Source organism: Dromaius novaehollandiae, chromosome 8 (genome assembly GCF_036370855.1).
Source record: "Dromaius novaehollandiae isolate bDroNov1 chromosome 8, bDroNov1.hap1, whole genome shotgun sequence".
NCBI lineage: Eukaryota > Metazoa > Chordata > Aves > Casuariiformes > Dromaiidae > Dromaius > Dromaius novaehollandiae.
Window position 1 is genome coordinate 41,613,537 of NC_088105.1, and position 24,892 is coordinate 41,638,428.

Below are 24,892 nucleotides of genomic sequence, written 5' to 3' on the forward strand. Positions count from 1 at the left end.
ACTACAGACCGAAAAATTCTAGCTCCCTACCAATACTTAAGTAAGACAGAGCCCAGTCACTGTTTCTGTTCTATGAGTCAGATCAGCATCTGCCTAATCCTACCAGTAGTTCCTTTAAAGCAGTAAAAAATGAGCAGGTTATGAAAAATTATGTGTATTTCCCCCTCAGTCATTGAAGTTTGTAGTTTTAGCTCTTTTCACTTTCAGGTACCAGCTTTGTGTTTCAAACACTTTATTTTCTGAAAAAAAGCTTCTATTAAGAGTTTCTGTTCAACTTAAAGTTAGATTAGGATCAAATACCAGGTTAGATAAATAAGCACGTGACCCAGAAACCGTCGTATTTCAGGCACCAGCTCTTGTCTAAGGTTTTGTCCCATGGATTGTTTAGTTTTTATTTTTCTTTAACTCCCTCTTTTCTGTCTCATCTCTTCTTAGCAGTCACCAGACAGCACTCCACAGAAAAATGCTGGTTATTTAAAGAACATAAACTTAAAAAAATCTATTTGGAAGGGCAGGAGTTAAGCAAGGTGAAGCTGATTTATATCACTCAGCAATCAGGACAATCAGGAAAGGGGTGCAGGGGAGAGAGCCCCACTAGAATAACTGATACCCATTACTTAAAAAACAGTTTTAGACACTTAAGATATGATTATTTGCAGCCTAATGCCAGGAGTGATACCACAGAAAAACATTACTCCACAGCACTCCAAATATGTTCTTCACAGAATACACTGAATATAAAATAACTATTCCCCTTGCCTTTACATCAATGCAAACAATTCAAGTACCAGTTGACCTAGCCCAAGTGTCAAAAATACAGCAATTTTAAATTTACAACCATATTGACTGAGCGGCATCACCAAGCCCACCTAGAACATTCTGAGCAAGGTGGTGTTACCACCACACTAGCCGGGCCAGGGCTGAGGCTGCTGAGAGTCACCCTTTTAAAGACCGATTCAAAACGCAACAGAACCCAAACCCTTATCTGGGTGAACTCTCGTGCTACCAGCACAAAGAGTATTTTAGGCTCAGTGTTTTCTGCATTGGTTCTTTAAAAGCCCCTCTTGAATTCTGAAGCGAGCCGACCCACCGAGAGGGAACCGCGAGTTACTCCGACCCGCGCAGCCCCACCACAGCAGGGCAAAAAATGGCGACCGCCTCGCGCCTTCTCCCCTCACAGATAACGGTCGCCGCACGCGCGCGCCCCTCCCCCCGCCCCAGCCAACCGCCGGGCTCTCCGGCACCGCCCCCTCCGGCCCTGTGCACGCGCGGCGCGGGCAGCACGCGCGCGCGAGGGCGGAGCGCTCCCGCTTCTCGCGAGAGGGGCCAGGACGCGCGTGCGCCGCGGCAGCGCGTTCCCGGGGGAGGCTGGGGCCAGGCGCATGCGCGGGCCCGCGAGGCTGCGCAGCGCGCCTGCGCGGGGGGCGGCGGCGGGGGATTGTGGGATACTGCGGCCCAGGCAGGCTGGTGAGGCGAGCGGCGGCGGGTGCGCGGCGGCGGCGGCGCGCGGCCGGGGTCGGGCGGGCGGCGCGGCCGGAGCCTGCCCCGCCCCTAACGCGCTCCCCCGCCTCTCCCCGATGTGTTTGTAGCACCGGAGCGGGCGGCGGCGGCGCGATGGCTTCCAGCAGCGGCACCGACGTGATCCAGGTCACCAACGTCTCCCCCAGCGCCAGCTCCGAGCAGATGCGGACGCTCTTCGGCTTCCTGGGAAAGATCGAGGAGCTGCGCCTCTTCCCCCCCGAGTGAGTGCGGCCGCCGCGCCCGCCTCGCCGCCTCCTCCCCCGCCCCCCGCCCGCGGCCTTCCTCCCGCCTCCGCGGCGCTGCCGCCGCGCTGAGGCCTGCTAGGCCGCGGCCGCCCCGGCCCGCTTCCGCCCCGGCCGCGGCCTCTCAGAGATTCCCGTCCCTTCCCTTCGTGAGGCAGCGAGATGGCCGCTGACCCACGCCGCGCAGAGCCGGGAGGGGGTGCCCTCACGGGCGCCCCGATCACGCCAAGCAGAGCCAGACGCTTTCTTATTTCTCTGTAGTCCTCTCTCTTCTCAAACAGAGCCGCGGTGCTTTATAGGAGTTTGTGCGCCTATCGCAGCTGATGATCGTTATTCAAATGTTTGCATTATGTGCCTGTGCGGGAAAAGGTGGCGATATACGGCATCCGATTACACGCGGGGGCCCTGCTGTCAAATGCAGTTTATTCCATAGGAGCTGTTTGTTCTAGAGCTGCCTGCCTGCCCTCCAGAACTGCAGGCAGATTTTAGAAAGTTAGCCTTAAAAGAAACATTTTTAATGAAAATGTGTATTCCGTACAAAGAATTCTCAGCAAAATGAGCGGTTAATTACTAATACACAAATAATACATATTTTTGTGTCAGTTAAGAATTTACATTGATTTTGGCTGTGTTACTTTGATTTGTTTCATATAAGTTTATGGTTATGTGTTGAGTTTTTGTGCATATATTAGGAAAAAGTTTTTTTACAATACTCTGAAGAACTTGCTCTGAATCTGATTTTGTTTGTTTTTCTAGTTACTTATTATGTGTAAGATTCTTCAGACTTTGTCATTTTAGAAAAAGAAGAGCTAACACAAAACATACTGTTTTTCATAATTCATTTTTCAATACCTAGTGGCACAAAAGGGAAAATTTTTCCATCCTGCTAGTTGGTTATGTACGCAAACTCAGAAACAGTATTTCTGGCATTCTTGCTGTTTCTTATTTGGGGATGGCTGTTGGCAATTTCATGTTGGAAATTAAAATGTAAGATAAAATAGAATGCATGTGGAACTGAAACTTGAGGGATAGTACCTGACATGAGTGTTTGTGGTGTTAATATCTGGGTTAACTGTACTTAAATGGCAAAACCATTAATGCTTGGCAACAAACAAAGTGAACCACCTTTAAACAATGCATTTTATTTGATTCACTCCTTCATATTTCGTTTTCTCCAATTTTTCAGGAAGATTATTACAGGTAAATTCTGTTTCTGAAACTTTGTAGTGTTTTACAGGTATGTTAACTAATGCATTAAAAGATCACTTTGTGGTTTCTGAATGAAGTGCTTGGGGGGGAAAGAAAACAAAACAAAGCCCAACCTTGCAACTCTCCTTTTACCACACTTGAGGTTGTCTGTACAAGCTTAATTTAGCTCCTTTGCACAAACGTATCATGAAGTACTGGCCCTATAGGACCTTGCACCGTACTGCTGACAGACCTGCCTTTGTATTTGCATTGGAGAAAAGCCTGTGATTGATTTTTTTTTCTTAGAATTGGGTTGAAAAGACAGGAGATGGTTTTCATGGAGAACTGGGTTGTATCTTTGTATCTGTAATGTTTGATACTAGTCTTTAAGGCAAGCTTCTTGCGTTGTGTTGTGTTATAAGTTTATGCTTCTGCAAAAAAGGGTAGGGTCCTGTATTTAACTGCTTACTTCTGCCTCCTTTGTTCTGGCACTGATATTCATGTGGCTCCAGCTGGGTCGGTTCCTTGGTATAGACAAATAGTAACTGCCTTTATGACTGCCTTCAGCAAAGGCTATGCTTCAAATGAGGACAATGCAACATCAAACAAACAACCTGAGTGACGCAGGTATCAGATATCTCAAATCAGACAACTAAAAAATAGTGGAAGCATTTGGCATAATTTTTTTTGGTTCAGATCCCTAAATGAAAGAGAAGGATAATGCATCCTGTAGGGATATTGTGACAGTTAATTAGTATTTACAAAAAGCTTAAATACTGTAGTTTTTAGAACTATAGAAAAGCCACTGAATAAATTAAGACAAAACAGGAAATACAGTGTAACTAAATAGGTCATGCACAGAACATGGAGAAAAATATTGAGTAGCTGCTAAAACGAACAGTATACGTTGTCTTCATTGTAAAATGTAGGTCTGGTGGAAAAATAGCATGTAATTATTTAAAACTGTATCTGCAGTTCAAATAAAATGAAGCTGGTGAAGTTGAAACCAGAACTGACATTTTCTAAGGCTAGTAACGTCACTATTTTGAGGAAGTTTAGTGCCATTTCCTTTGTGTTGATGTCCCAAGAGCTCTGGCTCCTTTAGACCCACCACGGGTCTCTGCAGGGGTGCGCAGGGATCTCATGTCAGCAGAGGGCAGTAGTTTGCTGTGTCCATAGTTTTTCACAGGTGCTAACAAACGACAGGGATGTTTGAGTCTCCGATTTCATTTCACATCAGAGAGGGGTGTATTTTCTAATAGGGGCAGTTTCTTTCCTCTGTTTCTTCTTAAGGCTTTTCCATTCCCTCTCCTTCAAACTTCCACTCCTGACTCTTCCCTTCCCATGCTGTTCATTTTTTGGGATACATGATATAAAGTGTAATATGTAAATTTTCTCCCTAATCTGAATTTCTCTATGTCCTTGATTGCCCTGGGATTCCTTTTTGCACATTGTATTCCCGAGTAACCAGTCCCATCTCCATTGCTCTGCCTCCTTATCTGATCTTTCTCTGTGTCTGTCACCCTGATTCTGGTGTTCCCTGTTGGAGTACCTTGTCCTCATGGGATTCCGAATCTGGGCTGCATGAGCTTCTCTATGTTTCTGTTTCTCTTTCTCTTCCCTCATCCATCTCTGTATCCCAGTTTATTTAATCAGCCATTTATGTATGCTTCAGCTTCTTATTACATGTCTTTAATCTACAGCCAATTATATCTCTTCTTACACTTTTTTTCTCCCCATCTTCCTTCCCCATCCTTCAGCCCTAGATTCAAGTGTGAGTCTGCTTTCCCCCAACTCTGTTGCCTGGTTCTTGCCTCTATTGTATTTCACGTAGCTTCGTCCTCCATGGTAGGCAAAACTGAAAAGTGAAGGGAATGGACTTTTGGGAAGTGCTTATAATAAAAATATTATATAAGCTAATCATATTTAGATTTCAGCATATTCTCTTTAACATATGAAAACCGAAATTTTATGGTGGTTTTAGAACTTCACTATATTTGGGTGGATTTTTCTGAGCAAAGCTGAAGTTGTATCACTGTCAGGCTAGCGTTTGCATCAAAACTGAAGTTTTTGCTCTGAAACTTGGAAATGAAAGAACTTATGAAAGGACTGTTACTGAAATTTAATAGGGAGACCAGTATGTTCTCTGATCTCTTTCTTAGAAACAAATGATCCATTGAAGTGTTCATAGACACAAAATTTCACCCAGAAGAAAGCACACTTGGTGGAAAATTCAGTCTATTAAGTTTGGTAAAATTTGGAACTTACCTTATAATAAGAATATTTTTTCATATGTTGGATGACTTAGTAATTGGCAAGATCATCTACCTTCTCTGTAATGACTGCAGATGAACATCATACAAGGATTCTATCTGAATACCAAGTTTGTTTGCACTTGCCACTCATAGTTGGTCTATTGAGGAAAAGATGACAACTTCTGTTTCAGAGTGAAGAGTGTAGGGGGTGGGGAGTGTCCCCCATTTCTCCCCATGCCACTGAGCAAGGTAATGTTGAAGAGCATATGTTGCATGTCCAATCTGTTAACTCTAGCCTGATTTTTTTTTTACATCAAAAATAGTGTTTAAGTGGTAGAAACATCCTTTCAAAATACATATTTAATATTTTAAGATACAGACTGCAATATGAGGGAACTTTGAAGGGAGTTTTTAGAGGCTATGAGATACATGAGGGTTAGATTGTCCTATTTATCTACTATATTTCGTAGTTGGTACCTTGTTCAAATACCAACTATAGCCAATCACAGTTTCTCACAGCTTTCTTTGGTGTGATGTCTGAAAGAGAACTACTGAAATTTTCATTCTTTCTAATGAACTAAAATGTGCTTTTGTTGGTAGCTGTGTGAACATTCTGTTCTTGAAGAATTTTACTCAGTCACAGCTTGGATTTATGAAGGATTGGAAATACAATTTTAAAATATACCAATTTATATTGAATGTCAGCATGAGGAATAGCCTTATGTATTAATTTTAGTTCTCTTTGTACATTCGGCCAGTTGTACTGTTCTGTACGTGGTGGTACTTAAATGTTTTGTGATGCATGTGTATGAATGGCATGTACTCTGTTTCATATTTCCTTGTTATCACAGCTGTTATAAGATGAAATTTGAAAAGATTATACTGTGATTATCAATAAATTAACATTTTTTTATAACTTAGGTTAGTATACCATTCACAAATGCTGCAACTCCTTGATTTCTGCCCACACTTTTTTATTTACTGTGACTTTTGTTAAACATTACCTGGCAATGCTTCTGGTTTCTTAACCAGAAAAATTAAGAAAATTAACTATTTTAAAAAGCTGATGGGTATTTAATAGATAAAGAAAATTGAAACAATTATCTCATTTGTATCTCAGTGAGATTCTCCAAAATATTACCTTCTTTTCTATTACATCTGCAAGATGTTGAATGGAATGGATGTTTCTGGTTTTAACAGTTATAAAAGCTGCAGTGTGCTGGCTCCAGATCTGGTTTTTAACATTAGATTAAATGTAAAGTATATTAAAATGTGGTCTGATATGCATTTAAGACAGTTCTTGAGTTTACATAACTTGCATGTTGGGCTGAGCCTATGCTTGGTGGTGGTTAATATTAGATAGTTCTGAGCATTTGCACTAACATAAATTAGATATTAGACATTTTCTGGCTGATGTGAAAGACTGTCTCCTGATTTCTGACAACTCTGCTCTTTCAGTACTTAAAGACTTAGTCAGTTTTCTTCAACCTAAGTAAAATTGGTTTGGCAGTGGGAGGCATTTTGAAGAACTAGTCTTTTAACTGTTTCTGCATATCTAATTGGTAAAGGTAGACCATTGTCACCTAGAATTAGTGGAAGTTTTTCAGAGCTCGCTTTTTAGACTGTTTTATACCTCATTATTTGAGGGCAGAACTGAACAGCACAAGTACCTAGGCCTTGTTTAGGCACTAGGTTTTTAGGGACTTGTAACTACTTTCAGTGCTTGCTCTGGGCCCCTAATTCATCTGTTGCACAGATGCATCTGCATAAGTTTCTCGTGCTATCTTGTAGGTTATACCTCTGATTAAAGCAAAACTTGCACCTTTCGAAACCCATTCTGGACCTTTACCAAGCTGTTTCTGCCACTGTTTTTTGTTTGTTTGTTTGCTTTGTTTTTGTTTTTTTGAGATTTGTACAGCCTACAGTTCTTCCCTGTTGTTGTAGGGAACAGACATTTATATTCTGTAAAATCGCTCAAAACTCCCACATTCTGTTTTTGGATTTTCTGTGTCCAGGAATTTTTATGTAGCTCTGCTGACAGATGCTCGTTTTCAGCTGTGGAGTAGATACAGACCTGTCTTGTGAAGAGGTTTATATTTACTCATTGTTTGTTTAGAAAACTTTCACTAATTAGTGAGATTTAAACTGTAGCATTGCCTACATAAGCTTCTTGAATTTCTTTGTGATTAGTTCTATTACTACTGAGTGATAAGTATATGTTTAGCAGTGGGCGTCCCTTCAAAATGAACTTGACTGTTTATGTTTGTATGAGTGTTTGGCCCAGAAAAGAAGCATGAGGAAGTTTGACCCTAAAAGTGCTGTGAAATTGTATGAATTTTTCATGAAATTCTATAAACAATAAAATCATGGTGGTCTTTTAATCATTACCCTCTTAATTTTACAGTTTATCTTATGGAAAAAAAATCTTAGGGCCTAAAGCAGAGGGTATAAAACTACCATTTTTGTGAACTTATGTGGTGTATGCAGTAGGTTACTCTTTGTATTTCTTGAGCAAAATTTTCTTTGCCTCCTTTCTCATAGCAAGGACATGCAAACCAATTTGCATTTTGGTGACTGGTCATAGATATATCTTATATAATACAATTTAGAATTCATTTCCAGTTATAAATGGGGCAGTAAAACTATTCCTGTAACTTTACAGGGAAGTGTAATTTCATATCCATAGTCATGAAAACTGATGTCTGATAGAAAAGCTGAAGTCATATTCTTACATAAAGAAGTAGACCGCAGTCAAATATGACTTCCTAGTTCAGTGAAAAGGGAGAGACAGTAAAAGTTTGAAAATAAGTTTGAAACTGTTAAACTTCCTTCCATCTAATTGATTTTTTCTCTCTTTTCTAGTGATTCTCCTTTGCCTGTTTCGTCACGTGTCTGTTTTGTAAAGTTCCATGATCCTGACTCGGCAGTTGTGGCCCAGCATCTGACAAACACTGTATTCGTTGACAGAGCGTTGATAGTCGTACCATATGCAGAAGGTTTGTGAATTGTTTAATGGCCTATGAAGCCACCGGATGATGGCGTTTTATTCCAGTATAGTTCACTAGAATGAGGCTTAGAAGAATATAAAACATACGAGATATTAACATTTTGAAACCCTTGGTATATTGCCATTGGCCTGTGGATTAATTTTTTTTTTTTTATTTAGTTACACTTAATGAAAGTGGAAAGTTTACCTCTTACTGTTCTTATATGTGTCTTAAGTTTAGAATATTAATATTTTAGTTAGAATTATTAGCAAATTACGCTCTTTATTAACTTCAATGAGACATTTTCCTAAACGGACTTATGCAAACAGGTCAACATTTTAAGGAAATTTGCCTGAATGATTAAGTGTTTGCCATTTTCACGTATGCATAAATCTCTTCATGAGAGTTGTTTCTCTCTGAGAGTGCATGGGAGAGTAGATTGACATTTCTTTGAGATACGCTGCCACTTCATTTAGTTGAGAACTTCCCTGAAAAAGCACTCGCTCTCATTGTGAATTCCAGTATACCAAGGGTTTGAATAATTGTGGTTTAATTTCCAAGTGAGATCTTCCAAGAGGTGCCAAATGGGCACTGGTATTAGTTTTTATTCCAAGTTTTCTTATTCAGCCTTGCTATATTTTATAGAATTTCACTAAATAATAAACTCTTCTCTCTGTTATTTGTGTGTGTGATTTTTGTAGTGGAGAAGGCAAATGCAAAGCCCTTCCAGATGACTGAAAAACAGTGGGTCCTCTGCAGCTACAGGGGATTCTAGACATTAACTAAAGGCCAGCAAGCACTCAAGTCCCCAAGTGTTTTCCTGGTGTAACCACTTGTTAACTACATTTTCTCTTCTTCTTTTTATTTTTACGTTTTAGGGTGTTACAGTAATTTGAAAGGCAATGAGCAGGGTTTTTGGAACTTACCTTAAAAACAATCTGCTGAGAAGACAACACTTCTTGCAAAGTCTTATTAAACTCTTCTAGACTTCCTTTATAAGTAATTTATTTCCACTGTACTATTTCTTGGTTTACTTCTGAAATCATAGATTTTCCTAAATCATTTGAATTAAATAAAACCTCTGCAGATTAAGTCATACTACAATAATAAATTTGATATACGGTCTTGGTTCAGACCTTTTATCAAGACATTGTAATGCTATAGGCTCTCTTTCGAGGCCTTGGGAGCTGTCTTAGATTTGTATTCCTCAAATCTAAAAAATAGAAAAACTTAGTTCATTTAAGGAATTCAGGAAGCATGACCAGTGATTGAGAGATGATACTTTTTTGAGAGTACAGAACACATTCTGAAATTATTGTTACTGCTTCTGCTTTCACTAGTTTAGGTGTAATAGCATAGTTGAAAGGCATCTTATCCTAATCTTTGCATTAAAGCATGATATAGTAACAGTCCATCTGAGTTAGTACTGAAATATTTTCCAAGGCCCATATTTAAGAATGTTAGTGTTTAACTTCAAGAATAAAACAATTTTCTCTTTGTCAGTCTGACTTTGTCCATTGTGCTTGATGGTGGATAAATCTGGCACATAGAGAAACCTGCCCAGTAGTTTTGGTTCAGAACGTGTAAAGATAAAGTATAATAAAGTAGTTCATTCTAATGGGCCTGTTTAAATCAAGAAGTTCCTCGTGGGCTGTTTCTTGTGGTGTTCTGGTGATTAAGAATGCTGATATATTTGGCATAATGATACGGCATATCGCAACAGATATGTTTTGCCGATAAAGTTATGTCCCCTGGTTTTGTAATAGTATTCTCTGCTTTTGTCCCTGAACTGGAGTATAGTTTTTCCTCCAAATACGTATTGCCAGGGTCCCAATTCAACAAGTTACTTAAGCACGATACAGCAAGATTCTTAAAACCATAATGAAATTGCTCGTGTGCTTAAAGCCAGGCATATGCTTAACTACTGTGCTGAACTGGGCCCTTTTATCTTTTATTTTCTATTGTGATAATTCTGTATTAATATTGCCTGTCGCTAAAGTAAATGTCTATTATCTGTGTAGTGCAGTAATTATCCCCTATATTACAAGCGTACTCCAGTTTTAGCATACACAGACATTTTGATGTTGGCTGTTGCTTTGTGTTATAGAACTATACACAAAGTCTACGGTAAGGTTTAGTATTAATTGTAACTTTTCACTGTGCTATTCCTAGATTTGGAAGGAGCTCTAATCTTAAAGATGGCTGTGGGGGGTTATTTAGGTTCTTTGGTTAATGTTTGTTTCTTTTTGTCTGTTTCTTTTTCTTTCATTTCTACACATTCATGCAGTATTTCATGGTTCTAACAAAGCAGCAGTAAAAAAAACTCTTGACGCATGAAAATTAACTGGTGAGGGGCCTCATTGCTTTTTTTAAAGTTGTAGTTTATTTATTTCTAAATACTTTTTTTAAAAAATAGAGGATCAGATGCATGATTTTTTTAATGGATGCAGATCTTCTGTGAGGTGTCTCAAGATAAGTCTGAGGATTTGTATTTAGATGCCAGAAATGTTGTAGTTGCACTAATTTGAAATGTCTAGATATAATTTATAAATATCCTCTGAGACATAATTTTGCATGCAAAATTACCCCATAATCTCTGTAGGTATGTTAATATATTGATGCATTAATGCCCTTTATCTAAATGACCTTTTTCCCCCCCTCTCCCTCCATAACTTTTGGTATCTAAATTGATGACAGCTCAATGACACAAGCAAGATAACAGTGCTGTGTATTATACATTTGTTTATATTATCGGCACTTCTCAGTATAGGTGGAAGGAACCATTACCTTTATTTAACAGTGGTTTTTCTTTTTTGTTGTTGTGTTTTACAGTTCTTTTCCCTGGTTCAGCCTGAACTATATACCAGGCCCTGCTGAAAATACCACCCAACAGTTTTCTTCTGCAGCTTATCCAGTTTCTCTTAAGTGCCCTGTACATATTGTATGTTTTATGATGAGATGCAGTTTCTTAATATGTATTACAGAAACACTACTGGTATTTGCAAATATATAGTAAAATTGTTTTATTGAACTCTCATTTTGGGGGCTTGGGCACATTAACAAATTAATCCATCTGTATAGGGCTTTTGCTGTTGGATAGAATTAAAAATACCTACATAAGTACTTGTTTCATAGTAGGACCCTTAAAATTGTTGTATGTGCAGAACAGGCAGTAATATAAGACACTTGTCTTAGTTGGCTGCAAGATTTTGGGCCAGAAGTTTCTTCTGAAATGGCAGTAAATAGCAGCATTCTTGGTACAATAAGCGTGGCACATATCGGAACGTATGCATTTTACTGCACAGGTAAGGAACGTGCCACAATATACTGTCTGTACGCACCCATCCACCCACAGACACACATACACAGCGTGCATTTGAAGATCTGCAGAGACTTTCATTTTCATTTTACAAGTCAGCAAAAGCCCTACGCTTGATTCAACAAAAAATATTTCCATACCTTCTCTTAATTTTTGCAAAGTTTGTATGGTAGGTGTAAAAGAAAACATAGTGAACTGTACCATATTATTAACCCCTAAATCAAACTTTTTTTGTCTTGTGTATCTTGATTTTTCTGTGTGCTTTATAGTGAAGCAGCCGACACGAGTCGTTGTTCATAAAACAGCTTTTGAAAGTTGAGAGCACACCCCTGGAGAACCGACTGTGCTTGCTTACGTTTGGTTCATGACTTAAAAATCGAGTACAGGTGATGAAATCTTGGCAGTGTTAACAAAAAAGTAGTGTGTATTGTGCTATTTTTTTGCTCTAGAAACTTAACCATTTGTAGAGAAAAAGGAACAGTCAAATTTTCACACATTGAAGTTTCATTCTGACAAAAAATTTAATGATAAATATTAATAGACAACAAGCTTTGTATTTTAGCCAACATAAGTACTTTCAACAAACTCAGGTGGTGTATCAGGGAGACATTTTCTGGGTGTATTTGTGTATTTTCTGCCTTTGAGATGGAATGCATTCTAATGCAAGGCTGTTTCTCTGCAGGAGTTATTCCTGATGAGACTAAGGCTTTGTCTCTCTTGGCACCAGCTAATGCTGTGGCAGGTCTGCTGCCTGGAGGTGGACTCCTGCCTACTCCCAACCCACTCTCTCAGGTAGGTGTTCCAGTTAGACCGAAGTGAAGGGAAACTGTTAGATGTATTCTGTTAGACTCTGATTTGCTTTTTGTTGTTGTTTTCAGCATAAATAGATTGATGTACTAATGCTGGCTAATGGAATGTTTTACTTTATATACCTTGATGGATTGTATTGTTACAGATGTCTGGTGTGATTTTTGGCGTAATGGTGATAAATTGCTAGATGGAATACTTCTGTTTCCCTAATACAGCACTTCTGCTATCTTATGGCCTCAGTGTTTTATCTCTCGTATCCTTCTTTTCTTCTATTGGAAACTTTCAGCCAGATTTGATGAGCAGTAGAGATCTCAAAGATCTTAAATTCCTGAAGTTCAAGAAAATGGCATGCTGTGGAGAGATACCCACCATTAGTATTCCAACTGAGTGGGAAAAAATGCAGCATGTATTCACTCTTTATCTAAATACACAAGAATCCATCTGGAAGATGGACAGTTAGAATGACTCAGTGTGGAAAAAGTTTCAGTCAGGAAAAATCATATTAGAGAACAGAATCCAAGTGAAAGAGGCAAATTAGTAAGAATTTGGCTTCATTATTTCTGCTGCTCTCAGATGTACTTCTTCAGCTTGTGCTTAGCACTTCTTGGTGTAGCTTTTATTATGTTTTTGTATCACCTGAAAAATGTACTTGCCACTGAATCGTCCAGAAGCTCTCTTAAATCTTATATAGTTGTAAAAGTCTAAACTTTAACTTTGAAATTCCAGGAAAGTGATTGAATAAACAAATTACATATAAAAGATTTATTTTTCAAAGAACAAGTGTATATATAAATTCTTGGAAATGGTTGTTGAGCCAACTAGTTTCAGTTCTGTCAATGTGAATCCCAGCCCACTCCCAACCCACTCAATTTTAGAATTTAACACATCCACTTTATGTGATTGTACAGAAAATTGTGGTGGATGGTGATTTTCAAAGGCATCTCTAAAGCTTGTTATGCAGCTTCTTTTGATTATTAAAGTGAGTTGGGCATCTAACTTGGTTAAAACTTTTTAGAATTCTATTTGTGTTCATGAAATCAGTATGTGGGGATGTGACTTTTTCTTTGAGACTGCAGGGAGAAGGCCTGTATGGTTTCGAGAGAAAGGTGAGTTAACTGAAGAGCTCATCATTGCCAGAAAGCGGAACGTCCTGCTCCCTTGGTTTTGGCCACATGCTCCTGCCTCTTATTTTATGCTGGCTCTGGAGCTTATCAGATCTTTTTGTGAACCAGTGCGTGAGCTTGGTGCAGACAGCACAGGAATAAGTTTTCTGATTAGTGAGTTGAATTGGTTGACAAATGGGTCCCACAGATATCAGTGCAGCCAGAAAGGAGACGGTGAAAATTAAGGAAGTCAGAGCAAGACCTTTTGGTAAAACTAAACCATTAGATCAACATATGTGCTTATAAAATCATATGTTTTGTTAGCAGATTTGTCCCAGTGTATTTGTCATCTCACTTGAATAGGCAGAAAATGAAGTTCTCATATGAGGCTTCTAGATTCATTTCCTAAGGAATTCAGACTTATGCTATCATCCTACTCATTTATTCTCAGTAGCTTTTTAACCCATTGGCCAGTTTTAATCAAATTTGAGAGACATACAGAAATGTAATGATTTACTGCCTTTTAACAGGAAATATATTAATTTAAAATCCTAAGTTGACTTAGATACGAGGTAATTGGTTCAGAACCTTATAATGAATTTTCATTGCAACTCTGGGGCAGAATTCCATTTTAAACAATTTCTGGAAGGTATTGGAAAGCATTCTTTCTTTTCCCTTCTCTCTGTTTTTCCCACTTTTGGGGATGCTGAGGAATTTTATTTTAGGATATTTATAGGAAAAAAAAAATCGTATACCAAGTCTTGAAATAACATGAATAAGGAAAGCTAAAATGCATTTACTGACCTTATTATAACGTTTCATTTAGTTGGCAGCCAAAGTAAAACCCACTTCAAATTTCCCTATATGTAATGCCTGAGAATCTTGTTCTGATAGCTTTTTATCAATTGAATATGGCTTTGTCTAACTGTTAGCTTTGTATGTTACAGATCGGTGCTGTTCCTTTAGCTGCTTTAGGAGCTCCTGCTCTTGATCCTGCCCTAGCTGCTCTTGGGCTTCCTGGAGCAAACTTAAACTCTCAGGTACGTAATACATTTAAAATTTTTCTTTATTGTCCTTAGCGCACATGTAGAATGACTAGGATTCATGATGCTTTTTGTTTTCACAGTATATTTAATCATAGATTAAAGACCTGGAACTTACTGTTCTTAGGTTTGAACATGTGTTACAAAACATTGCTTTAGTAAAGGCTTGGCTCAGCGTGGTTTGGATAGGCTGTAGTGTCTGTGCTAGTACCAAATCAAATGCCAAAAGGATGTAGGAGATAATCTGGGAGTAACAGTGAAATATTTGATATGTGACATTACCAAGGTATGAATGTATCTTGTATTTATAGTAAGAAATTAAGGCTGGCTTTTTCATTTGGTAGATGTAGAAAATTCTGAGAAGGCTTTGTTAGATTGTAAATTTTTTAAAACTGAAAAGAAAGACTTCATTTAAAAAGAAATAGTGAGTAGAATATTGTGTTAATGTTTAAGATATAACAATCAAATACTGTACAGATAGCACGTTTTATAGATACCAGAAATAGTAATAATTTAATGCAAAGTTAGGAAATCCATCATTTAGCATTCTCTCTACGCACATCAGATATTGTAACAAAAGTAATTATGATAATGAAATAAGAAATGGAAAAAAAAGCATTAAGTACATATTAGCAAAATATAATTCTGGTATGATGGTACGATATTTTCTTTGTCCGTTAATCCAGTTGATTGCAATACTACTTATGTATTTGGGTAGATCAGCAAATGGCTGCCTCTATTAAAACAAAAACTAATGAGGAGAAAGCATTTGGCTTGTTAATATATCATTGGTCTAACAAGTGGCAAATTGTAATAATGTCTGGATTTTCCTAGGAGCTGTAAAGTATGTTTTTAATGGAATTCTTAGAAGAAGAATTTGCTTGTTCTTGATAAATTGACACTGAATGCTTCCCATGAGCAGACAACTTAGTTCTCTAATATGCTCTGTATTTTCTTAAAGCGAGAGAAATAACCTGTGAATAACAGAAGCTTGGTGGGGTTTATTTTAAAGTGCTTTGATCCTGCCTGGGAAAGGATCACTGTTTGGCTTTCTTGGAAAAAAATGTTCTTACACACCAAAACATGGTGGTAAGACCTAGTTTGCATCTCCAAAATTTTGAAAGAGAACGATGGACCATTTCACCTATAACTTGTTGGATTTTTTTTATTTGCGAGCACTTTCTTTTTGCTTTTAGCCAGAGCTGAGGATGCATTCAAGGAAGATAATAATCTTTTTAAGGATGCACTGGAAAATCCTCCAACATTGTTTTAATGTTTTTTTTCTTCTCCTCACAGTCTCTTGCAGCAGATCAACTACTAAAACTTATGAGCACAGTGGATCCAAAGTAAGCTTCAATATTTACAAATCCTTGTATTGCAATTCACTTGATCTTGGGAATGATCGCTTCTGTGATTCAGTGTCCATTCTTTGTCCTACCTGGTCTAGTTAAGATTGGAGAAAACTTGTGTTTTGGATTTTGTGCAGACCCTCCTTGTGGTAGGGAGAAGAGCATCAGGAAAGTAAGGTTGTTCAGCCTTGCATCTGTGGAATCACACTGATGCATCTCTGGGGCTTCATTTGGCCGGAGACAGGAATTCAGTTTTTCATATTTCACATCTGTCACTTCTGGTCACTTCACACAGGTCCATAATGTAAAGGTGCAGCTAGCACTTTGCAAGGATAGAATCAAAGAGAGGTAGAGAATGAGTTAAGACCAGCAGTCGCTGTAAAAGGCGATAATAAAAGAATCCATGGCTGTTAGAAGACAATAAAAGACAGTATATCTTGTTACTTAATGGAAAAAGGGAGCAAGTAACAGATAAAACAAGTATTTGCCAATTTTTATTTCAGTATTCACAAAAACGGTAGCTTTGTTCAAAAAAGTACGGCATGGGGACAGCAAGTGTGGAAGAACTGTAGTGCTTAGTGTATGTTAATGTGCAGATAAGCTATTGATATCATTGCAACAGGATGATATAAGTTTCTGTTAGTGAAAAAAATGATTTTACAAATTGATAGATGAAAAGTCCATCTAAGAATATTAAATCCAAAAAAACCACATCTGCCTCAGGAAGTCCTTGTGCTGCAAGTCGGTGGAGCCTTTGGAGAGAATATCGGGAAAGTACATCAGTGTGTGCTTGCCCTGCTGTTGTATTATCTGCTGCTAGAGCTAGGATACTGAAATAAATATTTTCTCCTAACGCAGTATGGCTGTTTTAAAATTATGTCAAAGCCATCTGATGTAGCCTAGTGTATAAAGTTTTACGTGAACTATCTTTGTTTTTAATACTATTACGGGCAAGCCAGAACAATGAATTTTAAGCTGACATTTCTATAAATAAGAAATGCACAACTGATTGAAAGAACTTAAAATAGTTATCAAAGATAATGCATTAGATAAGCATCAGTTAGGGCTGTATTAGGTATACCTGATCTGCTTCAGTGCCAAGTTGTAGAACAGATAACTTCTGAACTTAAAATTCCATCATTTACAGGCTTCTCAATAGAGCTTATAAAAATAGAAACTGACTTTCTACAGTGTAATATATTTTCCTGTGTAGTTGCTTTTTCTGGTGATGAGAATCAAAATTGCATTTTACAATGATGTACTGGAAAGTGTCCTTAGAAATACATATGTGCAAGGCAGTCTGGACTTTCTTGCTATTTACAGTTTACTGGAATTCTAAGAGCCTTATGTGTTAGTATCTTGTTCCACTGATTTCAACACAGGTATCACATCACAGACTTGTAACTCTGTTATCTAAACGGTGACAAAAGGCAGACAGAGATACTGACTCACTTAGATCAGTCATTTTGGGTGGACTGCAAATTGACAATGTTGGCTTATATTTTTTGCATTAAACAATGCTGAATTTCTAAAATTCTTTCTTATTCACCAGGTTGAACCACGTGGCTGCAGGCCTTGTTTCACCAAGTCTGAAATCAGATACCTCCAGTAAAGAAATAGAAGAAGCTATGAAAAGAGTACGAGAAGCACAGTCATTAATTTCTGCTGCTATAGAGCCAGGTAATTTTAAATCACAGAATACCTCATTCAATTCAAGATGGTGTTTTGACATAGTATGTGATAAGAGTTAGTGATCTGCAAAATATTGGCTTTATGCTTTCCTGTTTTACTCTGAAAGTTAGTAAGTATTTTTTTTTGTAGTTAGTATTTTTGTAATTTTGTAGATTCCTACTGTAGAGAGAGATGCAGCAGTTCATTCACAGATGTCAGATGAACTAAATATGAGATGTACCCAGAACACAGAAAATGTAGTTTTGCTGCTTTTTGATCATTTTGGGGAAAGAATAGAGCTTCTGTTCTTTTTATTACCAGAAATATATGCTGATCATTTTGTTTGAGGCTTTTTGTGGGAAATTCAGAGCAATGATCTGAGAGAGACTCCTTAGCTGTTCATAAAATGGCAGAGATGCTTAGATATTAACAAGACTTTTCATTGTCCCACAGCTGTCATTTTCTTAACACTGACTTAAAAGAAAATCTCTCTGAAGTTTGACTCCTTTACTTTTGCATAATATTTTACGTTGTTTCTATGTATATCACATACATCTTTGTTCATTCTGTGCCTCATCTTTTGAGGAAAAAGATAAGGCTTAATTTCTAATGTCAAAATATTCCATAGGTTTTCTTTATCCTGTTTGTCTGTAGGGTGAAACCCAGGTCGTTTTCCTTTATAGAATCTCTTTGAATACTAAAATACATTTGTTTTTCTAATATGCTTTTTGTTTTAAACTCTAGACAAAAAAGATGAAAAACGAAGACATTCAAGGTCAAGATCACGCTCAAGGAGGAGGAGGACGCCTTCTTCGTCTAGGCACAGGTAGTTAGTTTATGTGCTTTAAGAACATAACTTGCCTGGAACAATTCCTTCAAAATTACTTCTTCCAAATTATATTTCACTGATGCATACTGACATGGAGAAATCTTTTGAAGAACACTAAGGCTATGATTTGGGGTAACTAGTGTGAGAAGAAGGCCTAGCCCTGTTTTTTTTTTATATAGAATGAGAGGGGGAGTGACGATAGCACAAGATTGAACTATTGCAGCAAGAACCTCAGGAACTATACGAATGGGACACCCACGAGATGGCTTCCTTACCTAGCAGTGTTTGGACTCTGATTTTAAACAATTTTTTCTTTTATGAGACAGCTTTAACAGAAGGCCTTAGTTTTGCATAGCCCTAACTCCTGTTAACACCTAAGCAGTCTTAGGCTGTCCATTTTACAGTAGTTCCTTAAACCTCTTTTCATTCTCTTTCCATATGGTAATTATAATTTGTTTTAAAACCAAAAAATTGCATAAAACATTAATGTCCATCTGTTGGGCTGTTTTTTCTGGTACGTGCCGCAAATTCTGCCTGATGGAAATGTCTGGGACAAGAGTTTTCCAGGCATTTCTAGGTTTTGATTTGATTGGACATCAGGTCTGTTTGTGTATCCTGGCTAAAGATCTCAGATCAACCAGATTTATCTCTGTTTAGGTAGGCCAGTATTATGTTGCTGACTTGTCAACTCCAGTTAAGACAGTGCATCTCAATGGTCTTCTATGCATGACAAAGCCGTTTTAACTTTGGTCTTCCCATTGGCATTTCTTTGCTATTTGCATATTCAGTAATTGACTTGTATTTGGTTTATCATTTCCACATTTTTTTCACACTCCCACACAACTTAGCAGTTTTCTTCTACAATAGGACTGGTGTTTCCTTACAAGGAAAATAAGACAACTGATCTAAGTATCACTTGTTCTTTCGCATCTAGCAGTTGTGCAGCTTTTCTTTCTTTTTTTTTTTTTTTTCCCCCTTCCATTTTCTCAGAGGACTGAATGTGACTCCTTTGTTCCGTTTTCTGTATTAGGGTGCATTACAATGCAATTAGTATTGAGCAGATGAATTCTGAACGGTATATCAAAATTAAATTTATTTAACTCCCACGTACGTTGTATTATTGGTAGACGGTCAAGAAGCAGATCAAGGAGAAGGTCCCATTCAAAGTCAAGAAGCAGGAGGCGATCTAAAAGTCCAAGGCGAAGAAGATCTCACTCTAGAGAGAGAAGCAGAAGATCTAGGAGCACATCCAAAACCAGGTAATTGTTTCTGTAAATTTAGTACACTTACCAGAAATTAAGTTTTAGATGCTAGTATTTTATTTTAAAAAGAATCTAGGTCAAGATGAACTAGCGACTCTTTTAAAATAAAACCTCTTGTAACATCTTTATAGGAATACTTACTATATTTACCCTATAAATGGGAACAATTAGCCACCTAAAAACACTTAACATGGTTTTCGTACGTGTCGACAGATGCAGCACCCATTAATAGATAATTGTCATCTTTTACGTTAATATTATGTGACTGGCCCCAGAAAAAAATATATATGCTATCCAATATAATTATCATGTCTTTATTCATTTCCTTATATATTAAGAGTAGTAGTATTAGCTGAACTGTTTGAAAATGTCTTGAATTTAAAATTTGTATTTCACTAAAAGGGATAAGAAGAAGGAAGAGAAAGAAAAGAAACGTTCTAAAACTCCTCCCAAAAGCTACAGCACAACTAGACGATCTAGAAGCACAAGCAGGTACAGTAACTTGAATAATTTTCTTAGTCTGCATTTCCAGCATGTTTAATCCACTTTAAAGACATGCTTTAATGGAAAGAATGTTCCTATATTGAATAGGATGATGGTCATGTTATGGATATATTGGGTTGTGCACGACACTTAAAATACACATGCATGTGTGCTCTGTCTACCTGTGTCTATAAGATGCTTAGTTTTTTTCCTTTATACTTAAATTTTCTGGAGGTATTGTTTGGACTTAAAATAATTTCTGTTTTTTCTATATCAAAAAAAGCATGATGCTTTGAGGTCACTTTTAAGCCATTTTTTCTCATTTATAGGATAAGTCAAACACATGCATAACGTGTAATGTCCTTTTTAAAATCACTTCCAGAATTGTTTTTTTTATATTAACAAGAACAAACTGTCGCATCTTTATTGTGGATGAAGTAGGAATTAGTATCTCTAATAAGGTTTCAGACAGTAATTTGTTCATGAAGGTGAAGGCTGAATAAGAAATGACCAGGAACTGCCTTGGCTTTGCAGTGTTGCTAATAGTAAATACCAGTTTTCAATTATAGTATATATTTACTATCTTTTGAGCTGTGCTTGTTTTGGAGGAGTATTTGGAGTCCAACAAGCTTTGGTCTTTCTTTCCTGCAGAGAAAGACGACGCAGAAGAAGCAGGAGTGGAACACGGTCACCTAAAAAACCTAGGTCTCCTAAAAGGAAACCGTCACGGTCCCCATCTCCAAGAAGGTCAGAATGCTAATAAGCCTCTTGTCTGAAAAAAGGGGTCTGAGCAGAGAATTTCTTACATATATGAAATACAGCAAAGATCATGGTGGGGTTATTTTGAAGATAGCGTGTGTTTGTCTTCTTCCTAATATCTAGTCCAGAGGTTGACTTGTTGAAAGAAAAGAGTGGATCTCTCTTGCCTGCTACCTCTTGTATCGTAGTTTAATTAGCTTCAAACACAGAGCTTTTTTTAATGCCCAAGAGCTCCAAATGCGATGTGTTGTGGGGACATGAAGTGGGAGATTTTCAGAGTTTCTAACCTGCTGGCTCTGTACAGTTGCCATCAACTGACTGCATTAATAAGTTGGTTAAAGAGTCTTGTGATCCCTCATCCTAAATACGGGATTTGGGACGCTCCTTAATAGGAGAGTGTAGTTTTACTATTTGCTATAGAAATAGGGATGGTCGATTATTTTAGAAAGAAATGGCACATCTTGCTTGCACACTGTTGCTCTTCCCTGTAGATTTTTAAGGAATTATGGGTAACAGTTTGGACACAATTTGTGTTCTAGTTACATAACGGTGTAATTGTGTCTTTCATTCTTGAACGTACTTTATCATTGTAGACATAAAAAGGAGAAAAAGAAGGATAAAGACAAAGAGAGAAGTAGAGATGAAAGGGAACGGTCAACAAGCAAGAAAAAAAAAAGCAAAGACAAAGAGAAGGATCGAGAAAGAAAATCCGAGAGTGATAAAGATGTGAAAGTATGTTTAAAAATCTGTTTAACTTAGTGCCTTTACTAGAGCATTAACCTTAAATCCACAAGGGCTTTGAAAGCAAGTTTTACTTTTTTTTATCTCGGCAAAGCAGGTCACAAGGGATTATGACGAAGAAGAGCAAGGATATGACAGCGAGAAAGAGAAAAAGGAAGAAAAGAAAACGGCAGATTCGTCTTCCCCTAAAATAAAGGAGTCTGCAGTTGATAAGGGAAGTGGAGATTCAGCAAGGGAGTCCAAAGTAAATGGGGATGATCATCATGAAGAGGACATGGACATGAGTGACTAAATTTTGCCTTTGCAGTGAACACAGCTGCAGACGTGCATCAGTGTCATTCCTGTGTGATTCTTTTATGCTGTACTTGTTAATCCTAAATCTAGATGTATACAGCTCTAAGCTATAAATGGTTTGTAAAGCTCCTGATACTAACTCACATCAAAAGCTTTATAGAAAGGTAACCATCCTTGTTACGAAAGGGATTGCATAGCCAAGCAATTTTTACTAACTTGGTGATGCTTCGAGCAAAAGTAAAAAAGCTGCATGCATCTACAGCAGGCATGGATTGTTTGTTGTATGATCTCCTTTAGTAAATCAGCTCACTTATGATAGTGTTTCTAGAATTTGATTCATTGCAGTAATAGAGCAGTATAGGGAATGCACTGACTGCATGTTGATTGTGGCAGAAACATCCTAAATGTTCTAAAATCCTACAACATATGATGGATCTACTTAAGGGTCTTAAGTGTGACTACACAAAAATTGACAGTACATCTGAAAAAAAGCATTCTGATATAGTTTTGTTTTGTTTTTTTTTAAGCCACATGGCTCTTTTTCTGTTTTGTTTTGTTGTTTTTTTGGTGGGTTTTGTTTGGCTTTGACAAAGTTAAAATGCACTAACCTTTCTGAGGGCTTTTTTTTACCCTGTCAGTTCAAATCCATCTCAGGCAACAAAGAACACCAAGTCATGATGGTTCGTAACGTTTCTTTTGCTTGGGCCTTGGTAGGTGAAAATCCCTGTTTGACCAGTGCCCAGTGATTAAAGGTTGATTTGTGCAGTTTTCATAATCCAGATTGTTTTATTTGTTCATTCAGACATTGCAAAAGGGTAGTGCATTTTAAAATTGACCTTTGTATGCTTTTAAAAGCAAGTCTACTTGATAATGTACTTTTTACTTGATCTCAAGTTGTATAAACTAATAAATTTGTGTTTACTGTCACTGCAGTAGTAATCTTATGCACACAGTGATTCCATGTTATATGCAAAGTAGTTAGGCAAGCTGTTTCTTAGTTACAGAAGTTACAGAGCTTTTACTTTTGTGCAGGTAAAAAGACAAAAGTAGGCTACAGTCTGTGCCATGTTGATGTACAGTTTCTGAAATTGTTTTACAAAACTTTGATAATAAAACCCTTAAACTTATACTCATGTTCCTATAAAACTGTACTGGTATTTATTTCTACAATTGAATGTATGAAACTTTACCTCATTCATTTAGAATTTATATTTTTCCTCTTCTACCTATTTTAGCAAAACTAAACTTAACTCCATCTCTTTAAAAACTGCAAGTGCAGTGACAAAACTGTTAAGCCTGCCATTTTAGCTGAGTTAAGTATGTTGTACTAAGGAAAGATTTATTTTACTTTATTTGTGGATGAAGGGAACAGGCTTAAATGGGAATCTAAAGGTATTATGGGACAAGTACTTTTTAAAAGAAATATGTATTTGTAAAAAAAAAAAAATTTTGTATTTTCATTGAAATACGAACTCTCACCTTTTATCTTTAGAATGGTAATAGAAGACTAGTAGAAACAGGAGGCAGCAAGTGCTTTGTGCATATAAAATAGCCTGTTAAGGCCAGGAACTAAAACTATATTGGTTTAAATTAGTTAAATTTTGGAATGAAACTATAAATGGTGCTTGTACTTCTTGAATCTGATAAGTCAAATCACCTTCTTAAAATTGTCATTTTGCCATAGGCAAAGTGGAACTTGCCATTTAGATATGCAGTGTCATTTTTAGAATTTGTAGAAATGTAACTTTTTACCAACTGTTTTGAGTATTTTGTCAATACAGAAAGGTGTATGTCATGCAGCCACTTCTCCTAGCCTTTTATTTCTAGTAGAGAGAGAGAGTGATAGTTCTTGTAATAAAATAACAATAGACACAGACAAGGTGCATGATGTCTTCATAGATGTGCCTTTTTTGTTGTCATCAAGATATTTATATGTGAAGTTATAAGAACATAAAACAATTTATAGTAATAAAGTAAAGCTCCTTGATCCTTAGATTTTGTTGTTGTGGAAGTCATTAAAACGCTGTAATGAGGGACCAAGCCAGTTTCTTACCACTGTATTGAGCTGGAGATGATAAATGCTGGCCGATTTGGATGTTGCAACATTTAAACTACACTATTTGTAGTTTATTTTACTAACCAAGTCTTGTATTTTGTATTAAAGGAGTAGCTCACTGTGCCCTAGCCTGAATATATAAATGGAGAAAAAAGGGTGTGTTTTTCAGACCACATTTGCTACTTATTACACACCTTACACACTTGTGCTTTATTACCTTTCAGAGCAAGAGTGTATGTTGGCTGGCTTGTACAAAACACCAGTTGGTGAAACTTTGAGCTTATAGATATACAATGTACAAGGCAGGCTGCCAAACACTTAAAAGTTTACAGGCTGTGTCCTAAAATATTCTTCTTCAGGGGTTGTAAAGTCATGCCTCTGCCTTCCTGTTACAGTGCTTGAACCTGTATCAGCAGCTTACTTCCTTTCAGAGGTTAAACATATGCTAAGTCTCATATTTAGAGCACTGAGCCAGAAGAGGATTTTTTTTGGGGGGGGGGGGGTAGTTTAAAGTTGGCTTGCTAGTTATTACTGAGGAGAAGGTTGCCTAGCTCTTGAGCTGAAACTTTGCAAGTCATGCAGCAGCTCTCTACCCTACTGAAGTAGCTTACTCCTGCTGTAGTAGTCATTGCACCCAGCTTTAGCAGTCTCCGAGATGGACTTAGAACTGAGATAGGAGCAGAAGAAATCTTGCAAGTTACTGTTATACAGAGACCCGAGCAGTTACAGTTGCATGTAGAAGCAGCATCCGTTAATATTGTTTGGCTAAGTTATACTCAAAAGATGCACCAACGCAGTCATAGACTGACTTGTTAATTATGAACTGAAGGGTGGGGGAAAGCACATCCATCCTTTTCCCCCTATTGCTGGCAGCCAGCTGGAACCAAAGATAGGCAACTAATTATAGGCCAAAGCTGAAGGCCTTGGAAAATACCAGCTAGGAAGTAAAGGTGAGTAATACACTTCTGTCGCTTGCTGTA

The 24,892-nt window shown here is 37.6% G+C and overlaps 1 protein-coding gene across 5 annotated transcripts; it reads left to right on the plus strand.

Moving 5' to 3' along the window:
• Nucleotides 1-1,367: 1,367 nt before the first annotated feature.
• On the plus strand, nt 1,368-22,983 carry SRSF11 (serine and arginine rich splicing factor 11). 5 transcript variants are annotated; one of them, XM_064516356.1, is made up of 13 exons: nt 1,368-1,486; nt 1,590-1,742; nt 8,069-8,202; nt 12,195-12,304; nt 14,373-14,465; nt 15,765-15,814; nt 17,370-17,497; nt 18,233-18,314; nt 19,445-19,576; nt 19,982-20,071; nt 20,714-20,809; nt 21,415-21,553; nt 21,631-22,983. In XM_064516356.1, exons 1-13 carry the CDS (start codon nt 1,383-1,385, stop codon nt 21,754-21,756), a joined length of 1,437 nt encoding a protein of 478 aa, XP_064372426.1. In that variant the 5' UTR covers nt 1,368-1,382; the 3' UTR covers nt 21,757-22,983. The 5 variants fall into 5 exon arrangements, with proteins under 5 accessions (XP_064372426.1, XP_064372424.1, XP_064372425.1 ...); XM_064516354.1 differs by having other exon boundaries at nt 21,657-22,983; XM_064516355.1 differs by having other exon boundaries at nt 21,660-22,983.
• The last annotated feature ends 1,909 nt before the right edge of the window (nt 22,984-24,892 follow it).